The sequence below is a fragment of the Melanerpes formicivorus genome, unplaced genomic scaffold, assembly GCF_026170545.1.
Source record: "Melanerpes formicivorus ecotype bairdi unplaced genomic scaffold, bMelFor1.0.p_v2 SCAF_17, whole genome shotgun sequence".
In the NCBI taxonomy this organism is placed as follows: Eukaryota; Metazoa; Chordata; class Aves; order Piciformes; family Picidae; genus Melanerpes; species Melanerpes formicivorus.
The window spans coordinates 209,399-230,327 of record NW_027142369.1 but is presented as its reverse complement, the minus strand read 5'-3'; the positions used below and the strand labels follow the sequence as shown (position 1 = coordinate 230,327).

At 46.3% G+C, this 20,929-nt stretch overlaps 2 protein-coding genes across 3 annotated transcripts in view; one reads left to right on the top strand and one right to left on the bottom strand.

The window, feature by feature from the left end:
* Window positions 1-542: 542 nt before the first annotated feature.
* Window positions 543-9,717, bottom strand: GSTZ1 (glutathione S-transferase zeta 1). Of its 2 annotated transcripts, none has more exons than XM_068148648.1 (9): window positions 9,554-9,717; window positions 6,454-6,505; window positions 5,742-5,809; window positions 4,832-4,912; window positions 4,304-4,429; window positions 3,750-3,825; window positions 2,852-2,904; window positions 1,562-1,611; window positions 543-1,022 (listed from the first exon to the last, which is right to left on the bottom strand). In XM_068148648.1, exons 1-9 carry the CDS (start codon window positions 9,572-9,574, stop codon window positions 896-898), a joined length of 654 nt encoding a protein of 217 aa, XP_068004749.1. In that variant the 5' UTR covers window positions 9,575-9,717; the 3' UTR covers window positions 543-895. The 2 variants fall into 2 exon arrangements, with proteins under 2 accessions (XP_068004749.1, XP_068004750.1); XM_068148649.1 differs by lacking the exon at window positions 9,554-9,717 and adding an exon at window positions 7,022-7,127.
* A 35-nt stretch (window positions 9,718-9,752) lies between these two features.
* Window positions 9,753-20,929, top strand: part of POMT2 (protein O-mannosyltransferase 2) — a 32,874-nt gene continuing 21,697 nt past the window's right edge. The window contains exons 1-7 of the mRNA XM_068148647.1: window positions 9,753-9,997; window positions 10,634-10,718; window positions 12,158-12,262; window positions 13,365-13,473; window positions 14,432-14,540; window positions 16,219-16,378; window positions 19,894-20,000. Coding sequence (XP_068004748.1) covers window positions 9,753-9,997; window positions 10,634-10,718; window positions 12,158-12,262; window positions 13,365-13,473; window positions 14,432-14,540; window positions 16,219-16,378; window positions 19,894-20,000 — 920 coding nt within the window. The remainder of the gene's footprint in view (window positions 9,998-10,633; window positions 10,719-12,157; window positions 12,263-13,364; window positions 13,474-14,431; window positions 14,541-16,218; window positions 16,379-19,893; window positions 20,001-20,929) is intronic.

The window sequence follows — 20,929 nt, the reverse complement described above, 5'->3', positions numbered from 1 at the left end:
TTGGGCAATACTCTGCAGCTGAGGACTAGGAAAGCACCTAGAGCAGTGTCTTGAGGATGGGAAGAGAATGCCATAGTTTTCAGGGTATGGGAGTGAGCTGGCTGTGTCTTGCTGATTATGGCACAACCACCTTGCTTTGGACAGGCTTTTGTTATAAATCCCTTAAGTCTGCTGCTAGACATAAGGAAGAGATACAAGTCAGTTGTGCAGGAAGTTATTCTCTTGTCACTGCAAGAGGTGGCAGAACTGCTGACTGATGACTCTCACAAGACCTGCAGGACTCAAGGAGGGTTGGGGTTAAGCTGCCTTCTGTCAGAGACTAGCTCTTAACTATTTATCTCCACAGCACTGGTGACTATGCCATAGCTCTGAAGCAGTTGCAAGGACAAGCAGACCTACTAGGTTAGTAGCACACTACGTGCACTGGTCCCCTGATGCACTTAGATGGTAGAAAGAAGCCCCTGGGGAGAGTCCAGAATTGGCTCAATGCTTCACAGTTGTTCATGGTCACATTCCCCAACCCAAAGACATAGAAGTGGGACTTCTGATAATTATGGATACTTCTGCTTTAATTGTTTCATGGAGATACATCAGATAGAAAAAAATATAGTCAGAAATAGCTGCAAACTTTCCAGCACAGGCATAGAATAGAATTAACCAGGTTGGAAAAGACCTTTGAGATCATCAAGTCCAACCTATCATCCAACACTATCTAATCAACTAAACCATGGCACCAAGCATCCCATCCAGGCTACTTCCAGATCCTCTGTCTTTCTTCCCACTCAGATGAAAGTGAGACAATGATACGAGGGCTTCCTGCTGGCACTGAAGTCCTACTCAAGCTGTACCTGTTTTCTTCTTTGACAGCTTACTTGATTTAATGAGTAGAAGGGCTTCAAGCTCGCAGCTCTGCAGGAGTATCTGGCTGCCGGGATGGGTGGCTTACTTTGAATGCCTCTAACTCTAGGAGAGCTTTGTTTATTCTGGTTATTGTAGGATATGGACCCATATCTACTTTGTATCTGCAAAAGGAAGAGAGTTTGTGATCAGAAGGGCAGAGCAGTGTGCTGTGCTTGCCCAACATGCAAGAAAAGGTTCATCTTTTTTTAGGTTTATTTCTTCCATCTTCAGGCTCTTACACAGAGTGCAGCACAGCATACAAAGGCACAATGCTCTTCCTGGGAATTGTGCAGCCACTACTAGCATAGGTTTTCAACAAATATAGTCTGATTCATCTTTTCCCACTGTGTGTAGTGCGAATATAGGGGAAATAGGGATAGAGGATGTGGGGCATGAGCAGCCTTAATTTTTCTAAGGCCATAAGATCAGGCTTCTCCCAGGAGCCTCTGGAAGACAGCACAGCTCCTTATTTCCAAGAGCTTCCACAAGAGACAGTATTTGTGACAGGAAAATGAATGCAAAGAAGAATCCATAACTGGATAGGCCAGGCAGAAAGGATGCTGCTCTTTACAGGCACAAGGGGCAGCAGAAGCTAAGCTCTGACAGCCCAGCACAAGGAACAGATGCCCTTGAAGAGTGCCACCAGCTTAGCTGTAATTACCTTTCAGCGTTGAAAACTTGAGGTACCAAGCACAGATCAGCCATGGAAACCTGCAAATGTAGCAGAAAAAAAGAGGTCAGAGTAACTCAGAGCCTGTCCCATCACACTTCAGTGTGGCAGCAGGCTTGGAAGCAGGAATTATTTTATTGTCCAGTACAGAGGAGTTGTCCTGACAATCTCATTCTTTAATCTAGCAGTAATAATACAACAATGGTGCATGGAAAGGAACTTCATAGCTGTCACTAGCAGAATAAGCCATCACCCTTTGGGGAGCTTCATATCTACCAGCTGATTGTGAGGACCTCAAGGACACAGTGCTTCTATGGCAACTGCCTCTGAGCAAACAAGTCTGCTGGCAAGCTACAGAGGGAAGCAATGGAGGGAGGAGGGAGTTTGCATGGCTGGGAGAAGAGGAGTAAATTTTGCATGTTTGTATTGCAGGATTATCTAGCAGCTCTGGCCAGTGTCAAGGCTTGATATGTGATAGTGCCTTTGCACACAGGCTCAGTGACTCACAATGTGAAAAGACTCAAGGACTTGCTGCTTAGCAGCACAGAAGCAGTTGTCATCCTGTTCCTCAGGTCACAAAGTCCTGAGTGCCCTTCAGAGGGCACTCAGCACAAGATCTTGTAACTAGCCTTTGCCCACCAAGGGTTCCAGGTCCATAAGGTGCCTATTAGAAAATCCTCTGCATTACAGTGTATTGCAGAAGCTCTCCTGTGTTGTCAGCCTTTTATAGGAAAGATCCAATTTCCTGCTAAACAGAACTGCTAAAGGGGAGAGGCCCAAGAGGCCTCTACCTTGCTAAGGGTCAGAACAGCTTTTATGTGAGCTCTCTGAAGTCTATCCATGTTAGAACTGGACAAATAGAGCAGAAAAATACAGTGCAGCTTGGTTAACAGTTCCACAGAGCAGAGCTAAGAATTGAATCTGTGTTTCTTGAGCCAAGCTTTGCTCCCATGACAGAACTTCAAATCTCATAACAGATGAAACATATGTAATCTGTTTCCACATTCTCTAGTAGCAGCAAAATCCTAGGTACAGCTGCAGAGTGGCCATCAGTAGGTCAGAGGTAGGGACAAATAAACATCTTTGTAACTACCTGCAAGTCAGTAAGGGCCTAAATAGGATTCATGCAGCTGTTTCTCTTAGGGTGAAGGTAGCACATGTAACTCAAATCACAGGGTGGGGTTGTGCTGTGTCTCCACACCTTCCTTCCTTTCCTATTTTATGAAATATACAGGAATTCTCAGCTCTTCAGTGGTACACAATACTCTGACAGATACTTACTTCATCCCCCACACAGTAGCGCCCAGCAGTGTGCTGCAGAATCTGCTCCAGTGCTGTCAAAAGAAGTGGCACATTGGCGTGAGATACAGGAAACTCATTTTGAAAGGAACACCAAAGATCTTTTAAGACTGAATTATGAGCAAGTGCATTTTCACTCTGAGATAAATATCAAAAATGACCTGTATGGAACAGAAGCTAGAAGGAACAGAAATTTTACAACAGTGTAGTCATGGGAGTCTTTACAGTCCTTCAGCTTTTTGGGATTATCAGCTGCTTCACACAATGCACCTGAAATACTAAGAAGGTAGTGTGGAGGTAGAGTGGAGAAGGGAAAAATGCAGAGGTTCAGTCTGTTTGCACCTTTGCAGAAGTGAAGATGTGCCTGCCATTCCAGCATGTGGGAGAAATGGGTTTTGGGGAAACAAAAAGCACCACATTTCTCCCAGGGAGGTAACCAAATATTCTACTACTTGCTAGATTCTGTGGGATTTTGCCATCAGGTATCTTTTGTCTGATTACAAAAGCATTTAAGTATAGACTGATATATCCTTGAAGCACAAGGCTCTAATCTTGGAGTAGATGCGTGGAAAGAGCTGCTGTCAGCCCTCATATTTCAGGATGAATCAACTGCTGCAGTATAGAGGAAGCCTTAGGCCCTCCCCTTGCATGCACAGAACTGCCCTGGACAGCATCCTTCCTCTGAGACCCTGGAGAGCTACCTGGGCAAAGTCCTGGGCAAAGGACTCGGCAGAAAGAGCACTACCTCTGCCAGCAGGGTGGGACTCCAGCACACCAGTTTAGGGAGGGCTGTTCTGTTCAAAGAGGAAAGTAGAACCCCAGAGGTGCAGCATTCTGAAGGGTCAGTTGAAGTGCTGATCATTTTGGATGTGGGACGCACCTTTAAAGCCAGATGAGATGCAGTTCTGAGCCCATTCCATTTTTTTCTCCCCCATTTGATTCAGGATGCTCAGGTTCTGCAAAGGCAAGCAGTCTGCAGGTTAGATTGACTACTGCTGGCTGCAGCTTACCCACTGCCCCATTCAGTGGAGGGGAGGAGTTGAGGGCTTGCCAACTGGAAGCCCTAGCCTGCTGGACCAGCCCTGTTCTCACCCTTACTGACTAATGTATTCTGCTGTCTTAGAATCATTCTTCTGTAGCAGCTTTGTCTCTGACCTTTGGGTTGCTCAGTTGTCTTCTTCCTAAACCATCCTAGGCCCAGCAGTGAAACTGTGTGGGTTCTGTTGTTTCTGCAAAGACCCCTGGGGTGCTATAGGATTTTCTCTGTAGGCAATACATATTGTTGTCATTGGCAGATGAGGCAGAGGCCAAGCAGAGATTGCATCTGCTAACAGCCTTAAGGTCTGCTGGTCTATTGGCTGAGCTTTTCAGAGATACAGACACCTAGAAACCCATCCTGGGTTTCTCATTAGTATGGCTATGACAAGACAGTACCTGGAGTGGCTGAATGCCAGAAACAATGTGTTCAGCAATCATTCTGACTTGGGCTCTTTTCTTTGGATCCTGGGGCAGGAGCCTGGGGTTAGGATGGGTGTCCTCTAGGTAATGAAGTATAGCTAGCTGTAATGAACAGAGATAAGGGGAGGTAATTGGAAAGGTATCTGGGAAAGGGAAGCTGATCCAAGAGAATACAACAGCTTTTGAATGAAGCCACAGAATGTCCCCTTTGACGTCTGCTTGGGACCTTGTCATTTAGCACAGTTGCAGAGTCATTTAAGTCAGACCATAAACTGCTCAGTGGAAAGTGAAGATACAAATTAAAGATGAACTGAGATTAAATTCTATGCAGCAGTTTCCTAGCAGAGGCTGTGTGCTATTTCTGCCCCAAGTGGGATTGTTTATCACAACTGCCATCTCTTTTCCAATACACAGATGAGAGTTCTGGTGGAAAGATGTGGCAAAGTTGTCTCCAGACTGGGTGGCAGGTTGGAGTGAATGGTTAATAGGGATGTGGTAACTTACTGACTGAGAAAGGGTGATGCCATCAATTTTCAAGGCTGGGACTTGCTGCATTGGGTTAATTGCCTTGAATTCAGCAGAAAACTGTGGAAACAAACCTGAGATCAATGCAACAAGAAATTTTTCTTCCTATTTGTTTTCCTCTAGAACTCAGTTACCAATTATTTTTTTCCACCTGGCTTTTCCCTTTACCTCAGTATCAATATTTGAGTAAGTTGTGCTGTACTATTAACCTACAGCAGGCTCTCACTGGTGCTCAGGGATTACTGTTATCCAGGGCCAGACTGCCTTACCTGCTGATAAAGCATTGGTACAAATCCCAGGACAAGTAGTGCTGCAGCAGTGTCACTATTGCTGTTCTAGTTCTCCAACTCCATCTTGGCCCATACTGGCAGACCAAGCTGGTGCTACTACCTGGCATACAACTCCCTGCTACAGCCCCCTCAGTAAGTTCTCAGTGAAGATCTCTTCTAACAACCCACCTCTTCCTTTGACAAGCCTTTTGCAGCCCCTTGCTATATCACTTAGCATCTTTTAGACATGCATCCCCTGCCCCACACACACTTTCTGGTATCGAGAGAGGTCAAGTCTGTGTTTAAATTGTGGTGCAGCTTCTCTGAAGTCTGCATGCCAGATATGTTCAGTTGTATCGTGCTAAGCAGGAGCAAAAGACCTTCAGCCTTATGAAATTCAGTCACAGATGTTCAAGAGACGGAAAACCTTTAGTCTCCTGCAGTCATTTTCTCCCTGTCTTGCATGCCAGGGAATACTGGCTGAAAGCACCTATTGATTACAGAGAAAAGGTGAGGAAATGAGTGACTTTGGTTGTGAACTTTCTAGTGCTAATCTCAATTCTCCCAATAATCCCCAAGTTCAGCACCCCTGGAGAAAGCAATGGTAGCTGTATCCTTACCTGCTGCCCCCCATCCTTCAGGAGGTTGACTGGCACCAGGTCATAGGAAATCCCTTTCAGAGCAAGTGCTAGGGAAAGCAGAGTGTACAGCTTCAGACAGGCACACTGAGACCAGTTCCATTGGTAATGGGCTCAGGGAAATGTTACCTTCTCAGTTTGAGAAAAGAATGGCTTTAAAACCACAGGAGACCCTATCCCTCAAGAAAATTGGCCTGACTCCACCAAGAAGATAGTGTTCTGGTATTTGCCAGACCAAAGCACTAAAGATCAGTCCTAGCAAAAGTGCTGCATTGTTCAAAATAAGCTTTGTCAGTCTGCCACACAGCCCCTCCTGAACTGGCTTACAGAAGGCAGGGAGCCCTGAACTCACCTACAAAACAAGTAGGGACTGTTCCCAGCCCTGCTTAGCTCTCAAGACCTAGGCAGAGCAGAGACTGAGGCAGTACCTGTGTAAAAACAGTGTAGAGCCCCTCCAGATAATGTGGAAGAAATAGCTACCTGCAGCATGTTAGCTTTACAAAAGGAGTCCTTCCCTCTAACCAGCTGCAGGCTGAGTAACGCCCTCCTGTCTGCTCCTGCTGCAGAAATGCCTCACAGTTCCAGGTTCATGTTTGCTGATCTTCCTCTTAATAAGTGACTGATTAACTGTGTCAGTGAGGGGGAATATTCTGCAATAACACCAAAACAGTAAGAGATAAACACTGGATCTTACCGATTCTCACTCTCCATGAGCAGGAACTTCGAAAGTAGCTATAAAGGATCGGCTGAGAAGAGAAAGACATAAAATGGTTGTATGGTGGTAACACCAGAGCATTGTAAGGAGAACAATGCATGAACAGAAGGCATTTCAGGAAGTGTAAGACAAGGAAAAGCAACATTTTGTGCAGAAAAGGCTCCTTTCTGAAAGTAACTCTTTTTTGGGTGCACCTCTAGTGCCACTGTCCTTTCATGCTGACCCTCTGATATTCAGTTGCACTTGATGTTTCCAGCACTGCACAAGATTACAAAGCTTCCCTCTTCCTCAGACCTTGCTAACTTCTAACCCATCTTAGATTTCTAGAACAAATTCCCCACTGATTGGTGCTATGCACCTGCACTGGGTATTTGTATGGCAAGAAATAGCTTTTCCAGCTGCACAGGGGTAGGGCCAGGCCGCTTTCCAAACAAGAAGAGTTTCTGCTGTTTGAGATGAAAGCCAAGAAGGTGGACAATTAATCTCTACCTGAACTCTAGCACCGAGGCAGCTTTCCCAGATGAGTCTACCCTGTTCAAGCTCTCACCTTTTCAGATGCCATGGTCAGTGTATGCAGTCTACTCCACGAACTAAAAACAACCTTTTTGCTTTCCTTTTAAAGCCAGCTGCAATGGGGGAAGGCTTCTCTCCTAAAGCCAATGAGAAAAGGACTATGCCCCCCAATCTGTGCCCAGGACACAAAAGCCAGCCAGTCAGATCCAATCCCGAGCAACTGCAGTCAGCTGGGTTCACATCCACATCTCCTTGCATTATGTGGTAGCCCCAGCCCTGGTATCAGAACCAGGAAGCACATTTAGGAACCATCCTTATTTCTCTGTCTTTTTGTCCAGGAATAAAAGAAGATATCTAGACAGTCAGGCTCTCAGCAGTTTTTAATGCAGAAATATATCCCTGGGGAACAAACCAGGGATCTGAAACCACGTGCAGATTTTCTCTTTCACTAGGGAACGACTGGAAGCTCCCTGAGCAGCAGCTGGCTTTGCAGGGAGGGCCCCTAGGGTCTTCCTGTAGCCCTCCTCTCAACAGTACCAGCCAGTGCAGAGGGCTTTTTATGTTGCAGGCTTCTCTGCTCCTGGGCCATCTTTGTGCAAAATATGAACTTTGGAGTTTTTTGTGTTAAAATCTTTTCTTTACCCACAGGAAATAGGTACTTGTGCATGTCTCTAAATAAACCTGTAATTCTTGTCTCTCCTTCCTTTCATAGATTCCCAAGGCATGTCAGGGAACCCTCTGTGTCTCCAGTCTCCCAAAAAGCATAGAAATTATACCAGAGACCAAAAGCAAGGAGAGGGGGGGAAAAAAAAGGCAGGGGAGGGGGGAGATATTTGCTTACTGATACAAAATCTGCCAACAGGAAACCAGAGGCCCCAAGACTCTCTGTGTCTTTTTGTAAACATGATGTTTCTCTTACAATTTAGAGTGGTTTAGGTATCTTTAAAGGAGGTATGCATTTGATTAAATTAGTCAAAGTTTACTGGAGAAATGGTCTTTAAGTTAGAAGGTAGGTGATGGCAGTACTGGCAGAAATTTTCTGGACAAAGTATTTACTGATTTCCTTAAGTTCTCTGGTTCTGGAAGCAGAGCACTAGAAATCTCTGCTATGCTTTTTATCGAATGTCTAGCCTGCTGCATTGCAAAAAGAAACAGAAACAGTGACTTCAGAAGGGAAACATACAGCATTCATTACACTAATTTTTTGGCTCAGAAATTCATGTCCTTCACCCCATCTGTTTTGGACTCTGGCTTCTTAGCTGGCAGAGTAATTTCTCCTGACCCTCTCTACGGATCTTTGGTTTTGCAGCCTGCGATATCATTTGTCATAAATTGTGCTAAGCTAATTGCTTCACTCTATGACGTCCAGGCCCCAGAATACTTCACAAGAAGAACAGGAAAAACAACCCATTCCTCAGCTGGGAACCATATCTCCAGAGGCTGGGGCCTGGAATGATCTCTGAAATTCAAGCTGTTTTGCTCCCAGTGGCAGGGCAGATCACAGGCAAAACAATCAGCTAAGTAAAGCCTAGAAATAGCAGGAGTATTTTCATCCTCAGTGGACAGGTCCCAGAGTGACTTTATATCTAGTCCTCCTCAGAGGAAGAGCTGGGCATGGACCAGGAAACTAACAGGGAAGTGCCCCCATTTACAACCTGGTGAGGTACAATCCCCATAAGCTGCAAGCTAGACACGTTGGAACTGGGAGGACAGTAGGACACCTCCTTGATGTCTACTGAGATTTCTGGTTTGATTCTGCTTTAATTTCCAGTATCAGTGGCACAGTGAAGGAAATCTGGGGTTAAATTCTAATCCAGAATAAAAATCTGGGAAATTAATGTCACTGTTTAGGAAGATGGAAGAGTCACCCCAAATTTTGCCTGTTAAGCTCTCAGGTTTCCAAGCCTGCCCACTTCAGTATGGTCTTCTCTGGATACCACTTCTTCCCAGGCTATATTCAGGATGCACTTGCAAAGGCAACATCTTTCACCTCTTTCTTGAGACTCATCACTCCTGTACACACCAATATACACAGGGCAACCACCCACGTGGGACATGAGACAGAACACTGCTCCTTGGAGTTTTGTGTAGGGGAAACCTCGGTGTCTGAAAGGCGCCGCTTGTATCCTGCTGCCTCGAAAGAGAAGGGTATAAGGAGGAAGTACAGCTTTGCTCCCGAACTCAGTACCTCTGCAGCAGCTGCTGGCGCTAGCAGCCCACATGGCTCAAGCGAACACCACCACTGCTTTAGTTTTACTTAGCATGGTTACAGATTCCACGTTCCCCACTGAGGCAGACAGGAGGAGGCCGGGGCTGCAGAAATCTCCGGAAGACACTGTGCACGGGGGTGCACTCCCCCCGGTAACCACCATCGGGACCTTCTCGGGGATCCCGGGGCAACCAAAGCCGATTTAGGTCATCCCAATCAGCTGCCGAGGAGGGCGGCGAGCCTGCGCCCCAAACTCCGTCCCCCATAGCTCTGGCGCCGCCATCGTCCCCCGCGCCCCTCCCGCCCGGCGGGGACGCTCCGCAGGGAGAGCGCGGAGCCAGCACCAGCACCGCGTACCTTGGCTGCAGCAAAGCTCATCCCGCGCCGCGACCCCTTGCGGGGACTCTGCAGGATCACGGTCAGGCTCGACCCGCTATAGAGCCGGACCCGCTATAGAGCCGTTCCCTCAACTAGAGCTCGGCTACGAGAGCCGCGGCGGAGCAGGACTATATCTCCCGGCGTTCCCTGCGTCCCGCCCCGGACTCCGTCTCCCAGGATGCGCCGCGTCCGGCCCGGCGCTGCGCGCGGCGGAGCCCCGCGGATGCTGCCGGCCGGGGGCGGCCAGGCCGAGGCGGGCCAGCGCAGCGGGCAGCGGCGGCGGCGGGAGGCGCGCCGGCTGCCAGTGGGAGCGGTGCGCTCCGCCGCCCCTCCCGCTGCGGCTCGCCCGGCGGCGCTGGCCCTCGTCACTCTCCTCAGCTTCGTCTCCCGTTTCTACCGCCTGCCGGAGCCGCCGCACGTCTGGTACGGGCCGGGGAGAAGCCTGTGCTCCTCCGGCGGGGCATCGTCCCGCGGGCGGCGTGCCGGGCCCAAACCCCTGGTTGTGGGTGGGTGTCTGTCTCCACCCAGGAGGCGCCCCAGAAACAGCCGGCTTTGGCCCCCTCGGAGGGGCGTGCGCCCAGGCTCCCAGCCTTCGCCCCGTTCCCAAGCATGCGTCCGCCCCTGCCTCGCTCGGCGGCGAGCGAGTGTTCGTTCTCGCAGGTGCTGGGGCGGGATCTCGGCAGTGAGGGCTGCAAGGAAGGGCTGCGATTTCTGGCCAGCGCACTCCCGGCCCCGCGATGTTACACAGAGGGGACCGGGATTTGGGGAGGCTGTTCGGCGATGTGTGAGTTGACTTTTAACATCTCTAGGCTTAGTGGAATCAAAAGGGCAGGTTAGAGGTTTTAGAATGCTAATACCAAGTTCATTAAAAGGAACCCTCCCTGGAATGGCTGAAGAACTCTCCATGGTGTCCCAGTGAGTTTAGTACATTGTCTCATTTTGAATGTATGACACTATCCTTCTCTATGATGAAAAGCATGAGTAGAAAGATCTTCCTGGATTTTTTTGCTGCCTTCAGTATTATCAGGTTAATGGCTGATTTTGTTTATTTTTTTCCAGTTGGGATGAAACTCATTTTGGGAAGATGGGAAGCTACTACATTAATCGAACCTTCTTCTTTGATGTCCATCCCCCACTGGGGAAGGTAAACTGCTCTTACGTTACAAGTTTTAGAAGCTGACAAAAGTCTTCCACTTACCTCTGGCTGAAGGGTGTGATGAACACCAACCAGTAGCTTTCATAATTGATGTTGACATCATGGTACTTTTCTTTTTACATCCAGAGCCGCAGCTTGCAGCTTTTCTTATGGGAAAGAAGCAAAACTATATTGCATGCTTAGTATTTGAAAGGCTTGAAATAAAACCACGAGTCTGGCTACAGGCTGCGGTCGAAGTGGCTGAAGAGCAGCCAGACAGAAAGGGACCTAGGGCTACTGATTGACAGCTGGCTGAATATGAGTCAGCAGTGTGCCCAGGTGGCCAAGAAAGCCAATGGCATCCTGGCCTGCATCAGAAAAAGTGTGGCCAGCAGGAGCAGGGAAGTCATTCTGCCCCTGTACTCAGCACTGGTTAGGTCACACTTTGAGTCCTGTGTCCACTTCTGGGCTCCTCAGTTTAAGAAGGACATTGAGACTCTTGAACATGTCCAGAGAAAGGCAATGAGGCTGGGGAGAGGCCTCGAGCACAAGCCCTGTGAGGAGAGGCTGAGGGAGCTGGGGTTGTTATGCCTGGAGAAGAGGAGGCTCAGGGGAGACCTCATTGCTCTCTACAACTACCTGAAGGGAGGTTGTAGACAGGTGGGGGGTTGGTCTCTTCTCCCAGGCAATCAGCACTAGAACACAAGGACACAGTCTTAAGCTGTGCCAGGGAAGTTTAGGCTTGAGGTGAGGAAAAAGTTTTTCACAGAAAGAGTTGTTGCCCTTTGGAATGTGCTGCCTAGGGAGGTGGTGGAGTCACCATCCCTGGAGGTGTTCATGAGGGGATTGGACGTGGCACTTGAAGCCATAGTTTAGTTAGTCATGAGGTGTTGGGTGACAGGTTGGACTTGATGATCTTTGAGGTCTTTTCCAACCTTATTGATTCTATGATTTGGAGGAGATACATCATAGTTCATAAGGAACCAAACAGTTTGTGATAGTGTATGTGTGAATGAGATGTCTACCACAAACAACTGAAAGCCTCGAGTTGCTATTCTGTAATCTAAGAACTTTTTCTAGCAACAGTGTATAGTGTTGGTGAAGGTGGACTCCTTCAGAGAAATAACTTTCCTTTCAAGGCTGGGCTGTCTTAAACTGTAGTAATAGGAAGCTATGGGAGAATGTACAGAGACACAATTCTCTCTCTGTCTCACACCTGCTATTTCTCTTGACATTATCCTTAATAGTCAGTGGTCAAAGTCCTTTTGATCCCTTCTGATTTTGATTTTAGACAAAGGGCAGTATGCATGCATATGAATTCTGTACATAAACTTTATGTCTGGATAAAGTAGTTATCCTCTGGATCAGATTTGCAGATTTGCTGCCAGCCTGGATAGTTCTTCAATGATACTTCCCTGACCATTTTTCTTTTTGCCTTTCCTCTTCAGATGCTGATTGGACTTGCTGGCTACCTTAGTGGCTATGATGGTACTTTTCCTTTCCAAAAGCCAGGGGACAGATACGAGCAGCACAACTACATGGGAATGAGAGGGGTAAGGCTCTCCAGGCTAGTATCAAGCTAGTTAGCTCTTGTGTTTTTCCGTACTGAGTGTTGTCTCCTGGATCAGATCAGAGGTCTGTTTAGCCTGGTGCCTGTTTTTTAAAGCTCCTTAGAAAACTGTTAGTGAATGTATTGTAAGCCTTAATGACTGTCTGTGAGAGGCCAGGTAAGAAAGTAAAGTGAATACTGAGGCCAACTCTTGCTGCTAAGTAGTAGGACTACAGTGCTAAGTGAAATGGATATCTTGCCTGTTCTGCAAAGGCAACATTTGGCTTCTGCCCACTCCATTGTGCCTGGCTGCGCTGCTGAGGAGCCAAGGATTTTGGTAAGCCAGAATCATCCACTGCCACCTGCAGTTTGCCACCACCAGTGACACTGAGCTGAGTAAGCTGGTGGAGCAAGTCAGGCTAGGGAGTGGAATTGTATCTGAAACTCTGGCTGTTCTGCTACCTAGGAAGACCAAGATTCATAAAACTGGCAGCAGGTAACATGAGTCAAAGTAAGAAACAGTGGCAAATTGCTTGTACCTAGAAAGAGGAAGAAAACCTGGGAAGGTATATTGTCTTGGTTTAGTTTCTGGGTCTCTAGCAATTGATAGTTCTAGAATTCTGTGAGCCAAACATGGGAGAAGTGCTAGAAGCAGGCACTGAAAAGAAAAAAAAATACTGTGATGCCTTTTTTTTTTCTAATTATTTTGTTTCTCTAATTATCCTCAGTCTCATTTGTGTGGTGGAGGTGAGATACTGAACTGCTGAAGATGTAACCTGTGGGTGGATTTTGCTCTTGGATTTCATATTCTGTTAGCTTGTGAAGAGTATGGTGGATGTGTAGTGCACCTACTTGACATACCTTTTATCAGTATGTGTCTAGCAAGAGAATGACCAGCAGGGGTTGCTGACACCTTGGCAGAACAGAAGAAGCCTTCTCTGTCCTCTGAACAATGTCTCTGTTCATGTGGCTTTTATCTGATGTTCTTAGCGAGTGTGTTCAGATAATGCAATACCTCCTGCTGTTGGCAGGTGTGGAAGATGAGGGAAGGGATGCATGTTCACCTTGGGGAGGGTTGTAACTCCAGTGATCTTCTTTTTCTGCAGTTCTGTGCATTTCTTGGCTCCTGCCTGGTTCCCTTTGCCTACCTCACAGTGTTGGAACTGTCAAAGTCACTACCAGCAGCCTTACTCACAGCTTTCATCATTATTTTTGGTAGGTGTTTCTGCTGTGGCAAAATCAATCAGGTTAATTGTTCAGAGAATTTAATTTGTTTATTACTCTTTGTTAGCTAGCCAGAATATATTGATGTTAATGAGGGAGTTTCTCTAAAGCAAAATAATTCTGTTTTAGATGTATGAAGCTTGGAACCCTTGAGAATTGAGAGTTTTGTTTCACAGTATCACTAAGGTTGGAAGAGACCTCAAAGATCATCGAGCCCAACCTGTCACCACAGACCTCATGACTAGACCATGGCACCAAGTGCCACATCCAATCCCCTCTTGAACACCTCCAGGGACATACTTCTATTATCTGTGTAATCACAGCTTTGGATGACATTTCACCTCAGGTTTAAGGATTTTTATAAGATGGGTGGTCAGGAAGGATTTTGCCCACTAGTGAAATACTGGTGATTCCCATATGAGTTACAGAGGTATTTAACAGCCTGTTGCATTACTGTGGAAGAGTTCACAGCAAGAAATGAATACATTTCCCTGTTGAACTGAGCCATGGAGACATTAACACTGCAAAGGGAGTTACCCAAACTGGGATCTGTGAGGACGCACAGATCCTGAGGTACAGAGACTTAAATAACTGAAGTCATGCTAACTTCTTGTAGGTAACATCTGAAAGGTGACTTCTCCTGTAGCAACCCCTGGCACCATCCTAGTGCCTTAGTGGGTGGATCTTTACTGTCTGCAACACTCTCCATCTGAATATGTTAGCAGCACTTCCCAAGTGGTGTTTTGCAGATGCCGTTGTGCTGCCTGGGCTTTGTACAGGTGTTCTTTTTTTCATTGGTTACACAGATAGAAGTTGAGATGTTCTGATCTGCTTCTGAAATTTCCCCTGTTCCCCTTGTCTTGACTACACTGAGGAAACTCGCTTCCTGCAATCTTAGATTCACTGTGGAACTGCAAACCTTGTGACCTCATTGTGCATCTCTTTCCAGATACAGGCTGTATTACCCTGTCTCAGTATATTCTGCTGGATCCCATTCTGATGTTCTTCCTCATGGGAGCAGTTCTGAGTATGGTGAAATGTAACAGCTGTGCAGATAGGTAAGATAAAGATACTGATTCTGTTAAACTATAGGTACACAGATAAAGTAATAGAACTTGTCTGTCACTTGGTAGTCTGGGTGAATGGCTGAGATGAGATTGTTTCAGGAAATGTGAAGTGAACACAGCTCATGGTAGGGGAGAGGAATTTTTAGTAGGAAGGTTTGTGAAACTGGGGAGAAAGTACAGTGGCTAAGGTTAACCATGAGAGACTTAGATTACTTTGGCATGAAAGGAAATCTCAGCAGAAATAGTATTTATGGAACTGCAAATCTTGAAAATGAAGGTTAAAGCTTTTTTAAACTTGACAGGAAGGAAAGCTAGTATAGAGTTGTAGGATAGAGAAGGAGGAAGGAAGGATGGTTTTAACCTGTCCCAACACTTTTCTCCTTAGTGGCAACAATACTCATTTGTTATCTTGAACTAGTCACTTTGTCTCTAGGCTGCAGAAACACAGTTTATTTGTGACTGTATCCTGTAAGTGCTTAGAAAAATTCTGCTAGCTGGGGTAAATAGTGTGATTTATTTGGTGTAGAACAATTGGTACCAAAAAATTGGAGGGAAATACAGCCAGGATGTTTCTGAATAAAGCAGTCAAGTTGCTGACAATATTTGCTATAGACCCATCCAGAGAAGGATGATGATTTGTAGGTCTTTGGATAGGTCAAAAGGCTTCTTTGTGGCTGGGCTGTACAGAGTAGCTTCCCCATAATGCATCCAGAATTCAGAGTTATAAAAGCTTAGAATAATGTGGAATATATTAGCATTGGGTTTTATGAAACATTCAAGAACAGATCATATCAGTCTTAGTGTGACTGCAGCACACATGGCTAAAATGCAGCCTGCAGCATCATGTAGAGCCATTCAAGGCCATCCTCACCTACAACACATATCCTAGGGAGTGCAGGCACTAAGTTACAGGGCAGTATTTGATCAACTCTTTATGCCTTGACCTGAACTTATGTTTCATGTCTTAGAGCTAATCCTGTTTTCAAACTAGGTGATTTTATGCAAATGAAAAGCCAGCTCTAGCTGTTGTGTGGCTTAGCAGCTCACAGGGGTTTTGTCTAGTCAAAATACAAGCATCAAAGGTGAATGGAGCCAGAAAGGATTTTAAATTGTGTCATCTTTTCTTTCTGTTCTCTGTGGTTCAATATTGGTTGAGTTTGGAGTTTGTTTGCTTTTTCTGGCAGTTTTTGTTGGTGTTTGGATAGATGTTTTCCACTATGGCCTTTCTGCTTTAGGACAAGTGGCTGTTCTGTTGTCCTCTTCTCCTACATGTCCTTAGCTTTCTGGGAGAAATAAGTTTGCATTTTATGGAGTAAAAGTCCTGCTTCTGTTTTCAGACCTTCCATGTGTCAGGTGTTCTTCACACTGGTGTTTTAGCAAATACTTGCTATCGTGTTCTTTTCATTAAAGGGGAGATCTAGGGCTGCCCAGGCTTATGTGTTGGGCCCTTCTGAAGCCTGTAACAAGGCTTCACAACCCTTTATCTGAAGCCAATATCCTTTCATCATTCTAAAATTAATGAAAAACTTGTCTTTCTGTTGCTCATGGGCTCCTGAGAGGATGGAGTGTAATTTTGCAGGGTGACTGATGTGCTGTTCACATTGCTGATCACAGATGCCCATTCATGCAGCTGTCATTTATTTACTGACCTGCTCTATCTGTCCTGCAGGCCATTTTCTGCCTCCTGGTGGTTCTGGCTGAGTCTGACTGGTGTGAACCTTGCTGGAGCGATGGGGGTAAAGTTTGTTGGCCTTTTTGTAGTCCTTTTGGTTGGCCTGAACACAATCTATGACCTGTGGGACTTGCTGGGGAACCTCAGCCTGTCACTGGTGAGTTCAGGAATTTGAGATGAACGTTGTAATGGGAAAAACTATTGCCATGCTTTTGAAAAAAACAACAACAACAAAAAGAAACATACATGTTTAGCAGGATGTAATGGCATAAGAGCACAGCAAAAGGGTTTCTTTTTCCTATCCTATTGAATGCCTTAGTTACTTCTTTGTTTTTTCAGTCTGGGCTAAAAATGCTCAGTGGGAATGGCTGAGAGTGCAGGGGCATAGGCCACATAGCAGTAGCATTAGAATAAACCTTTATTAGAATAAACCAAACCAGGTTGGAAGAGACCTTCAAGATCATCGTGTCCAACCCATCAACCAATCCAACCCACCCAAACAGCTAACCCATGGCACCAAGCACCCCGTCAAGTCTCCTTCTGAACACCTTCAATGACGGCGACTCCACCACCTCCCTGGGCAACCCATTCCATAGCGCAATCACTCTTTCTGTATAGAACTTCTTCCTAACATCCAACCTGAACCTCCCCTGGCGCAGCTTGAGACTGTGTCCTCTTGTTCTGGTACTGGGTGCCTGGGAGAAGAGACCATCATCAGCCTGTCTACAACCTCCCTTCAGGTAGTTGTAGAGAGTGATAAGGTCACCCCTAAGTCTCCTCTTCTCCAGGCTAAGCAGCCCCAGCTCCCTCAGCCTCTCCTCATAGGGCTTGTGTTCCAAACCCCTCACCAACTTTGTTGCTCTTCTCTGGACTCGTTCCAGCAAGTCAACATCCTTCCTAAACTGAGGGGCCCAGAACTGGACACAGTACTCGAGGTGTGGCCTAACCAGTGCAGTGTACAGGGGCAGAATGACCTCCCTGCTCCTGCTGGCCACACTGTTCTTGATGCAGGCCAGGATGCCATTGGCCCTCTTGGCTGCCTGGGCACACTGCAGGCTCATGTTAAGCCTACCATCAACCAGCACCCCCAGATCCCTCTCTGCCTGGCTGCTCTCTAGCCACTCTGACCCCAGCCTGTAGCACTGCATGGGGTTGTTGTGGCCAATGTGCAGAACCCGGCACTTGGATGTGTTAAATCTCATGCCGTTGGACTCTGCCCATCTGTCCAGCCTGTCCAGGTCTCTCTGCAGAGCCTCTCTACCCTCCAGCAGATCAACTCTTGCCCCCAGCTTGGTGTCGTCAGCAAATTTACTGATGATGGACTCAATGCCCTCATCCAGATCATCAGTAAAGATGTTAAAGAGCACAGGGCCCAGCACTGATCCTTGGGGCACACCACTAGTGACTGGTTGCCAGCTGGATGTGGCACCATTCACCACCACTCTCTGGGCTCGGCCCTCCAGCCAGTTCCTAACCCATCGCAGTGTGCTCCCGTCCAAGCCATGGGCTGACAGCTTGGCCAGCAGTTTGCTATGGGGGACAGTGTCAAAGGCCTTGCTGAGGTCCAGGTAGACTACATCAACAGGCCTCCCCACATCCACCAGGCGGGTCACCTGATCATAGAAGGAGATCAGGTTGGTCAGGCAGGACCTGCCCTTCCTAAATCCATGCTGGCTAGGCCTGATCCCTTGGCCATCCTGTAAGTGTTGTGTTATTGAACTCAGGATGACCTGTTCCATGATCTTGCCTGGCACTGAGCATGTTGTAGTCCATCATGAATCACAGGAATGCTTTGCAACTTGCAGTCTCCACAGCCAGTCCTGAGGATGGGGGAGGCAGCCATAGATAGCCTGCTTGTTTTCAGATCTAGTTCTTAAAAGCTCTAAGAAATTTGCTAGTGAATTTAACAGCCCTCTTAGATATTGCATTTTGTAATTGGGAACTGTGAAATCTGATTTACCATTTGCTGTCTTGCAGCCAGCAGGAAAAGAAATTGTTCAAGCACATCTTTTAAAAGGCATTCAGTTCTCTCTTCTCAGCCTTTTCTGAAGCTTGGAAATCCTATTTTTTTTTCCACTCAACTGTTTGTCCTGTTTGTATCATAAACAGTGGGGGTTTGGGGTGACTTTTTCTATTCCTGCTGTGTGACTTCTTTTCTCTGATAAATGTGAATCAATATAGGTTGCCAACATGGAGTGTTTAAGCTCCAGAGAAACACTTCTTGAGCAAAGTCAATTAATTGCATTTGAGATGGAACAAATCCATCATGTCTAAGCTTTCTGCCAGAGGATGGGTGCACACTGATTTAATTTGTGCTGCTGGCAGCAGAGGAAGCAAGCCCTTGAGTGTTAGGATATGTAAAGAAACTTACTCCAGAAGGTAGATGCTTTCTGAATAACCATTTGGCAGCCTTGGCACTTGAGATTAAAAAACCCAACCAAACACAAAAACCTAACAACAAACCCCCAAACACACTAGTGAAGATTAAACCCCTGAAAGCCTGAATAAATTCTCTCTGCATTTGTTAGGAAACTACTCATGATTATTTATGTGCAGTGTTTTTCAGACTAATTTGATTTCTAGGATTCTCAGCTTGATTTGATCCACTGTTGTGGTTTCCTTGATGTTGTCCTTCAGGTGTGTCCTCCCTTTTTGACTTTGCCTTGGAGTCTGTTGTTGAAAGAAAACCTTTTCACAAAGGTTAAAGCATTTTGAGCAGGGGACAAGAAGTTAGCTCATGTGCCTCTCCACTGGGTAAATATTATGTACCATCAATCAGCATTTTTCCAAGTGGCAAGTGTTTAATAAATATTTTGCTTTCATCCATTTTGAAGTTAGATGTGGATGTTTAGCAAAACCTTTTTGTTATTTAAATGTTTGTTGGCTTTTTCTCTCCTCCTGCAGCTATTTATTACCCACCTTGCATTTTACAGTATTTATTTGCCAGCAGTGTCAGTAGGATGTGAATGTGCAGTTGCTTCTTCAGCATCTGTGTACAAAACACCTTTCCAAGTGGCTTAAATAAAATACTCAGGTTTTGTGTTGAGGCAGCCGAAACACTCACAGGTTTTCCTGCTGACTTTTCTGTAATTTCTGGCTGAGCTGCAACAGAAGTTGCTGTGTGAGAGCATCCTTGCCTAAGTAAGCTGGTTTCTGGGAATGAAGCATATCTAGGACCCCAAGAAGCACAGGTTACAGGGAGACTCCAGGGAGTCCAGTCCAGGGAGACTTGCTGGGAGAAAAAGGTTTCATTTTCCTTTTTGCTTAGGTTTGACATTTACTATTCTGGAAGCCATCTCCTTGCTGTGATTTTGTATCAAGTTACAGTCCTTGTTTTCAAAGTATTCTCAGTGGGAGGTGTCCAACCTCCTTTGCCAAGGTTGGCAATGCTCAGTACTTTGAAAAGTTACACTCTCCTGTTGCCTGAGTTTTGTTTTCCTCCTGAGACCATGAAATTTCAAGGTTCTACAGCTCCAGCTTTTGGATATGCACAGTGAGGCCTGCCTAAGCTTTTATCTCTCTCTAGGCCTTTTTGAGGTAGTTCTGCAGCCTTCTGAGCTTGCTTGCTGGGCAAGCTACTGCTGCTCAGGGCTGCTGCTCAGAGTCCTGTGGAGTAAGGAGCGGAGTTGTTCCTGCAGCTGCACTGTTTGATCCAGATTGTGTTTGTTACAGGTCATGCTTGGGAAGCATTTACTGGCTCGTGTACTCTGCCTCATCCTGCTCCCGCTTGCCCTCTACACAGCTACCTTTGCTGTTCATTTTACAGTATTAAACAAAAGGTATTTCACAATGTTTTCTCCAGAAGAGTCACTTGTCTTTACATTGAATTAAAGCCTGTTGATTATGGATTTCTCCATTTTCAGTGTTGGAAGCACAGCTACAAGCTGTGTCTTTGCTAAATTCCTTTCTTAGATTCCTGCATTAGAATAGAATAGAATAGACCAGGTTGGAAAAGACCTTCTAGATCATCGATTCCAACCTGTCACCCAACACTATCTAATCAACTAAACCATGGCGCCAAGCACCCCATCCAGTCTCTTCCTAAACACCTCCAGTGATGGTGACTTCACCACCTCCCTGGGCAGCCCATTCCAATGGCCAATCACTCTTTCTGTGAAGAACTTCTTCCTAACATCCAGCCTAAACCTCCCCTGGCACAGCCTGAGACTGTGTCCTCTTGTTCTGTGCTGGCTGCCTGGGAGAAGAGACCAATCCCCTCCTGTCTACAACCTTCCTTCAGGTAGTTGTAGACAGCAGTAAGGTCTCCCCTGAGCCTGCTCTTCTCCAGGCTAAGCAACCCCAGCTCCCTCAGCCTCTCCTCATAGGGCTTGTGCTCCAGACCTCTCACCAGCTTTGTTGCCCTGCTCTGGCCAAGCTGGCCATGAAACTGAATTTGAACTTGAGACTTTCAGAAATGCCAAGCAAGTATCCTAACCAAATTCTCTGTCTCCTTCTTAAATTTCCTCCCTCCCCCTCACCTCCCCTTCTTTCCTGGACCTGAAAATGTCTCAACACCACTCTTTTTGTGATTTAAAATAAACCAAAAAGCATTGCATTCCTGAAAAATGCTTTGACTGTGATTAAAAAGCCTGTGTGTGCCCAAAGGGAGGTCTCTTCTCTGAATGCCTGCAACCAAGAGATGCACAACAGCTAGTAGAATAGCCAAGTAATGTTTTTCCATATTGCAGCATATGAGATAGGTGAATAT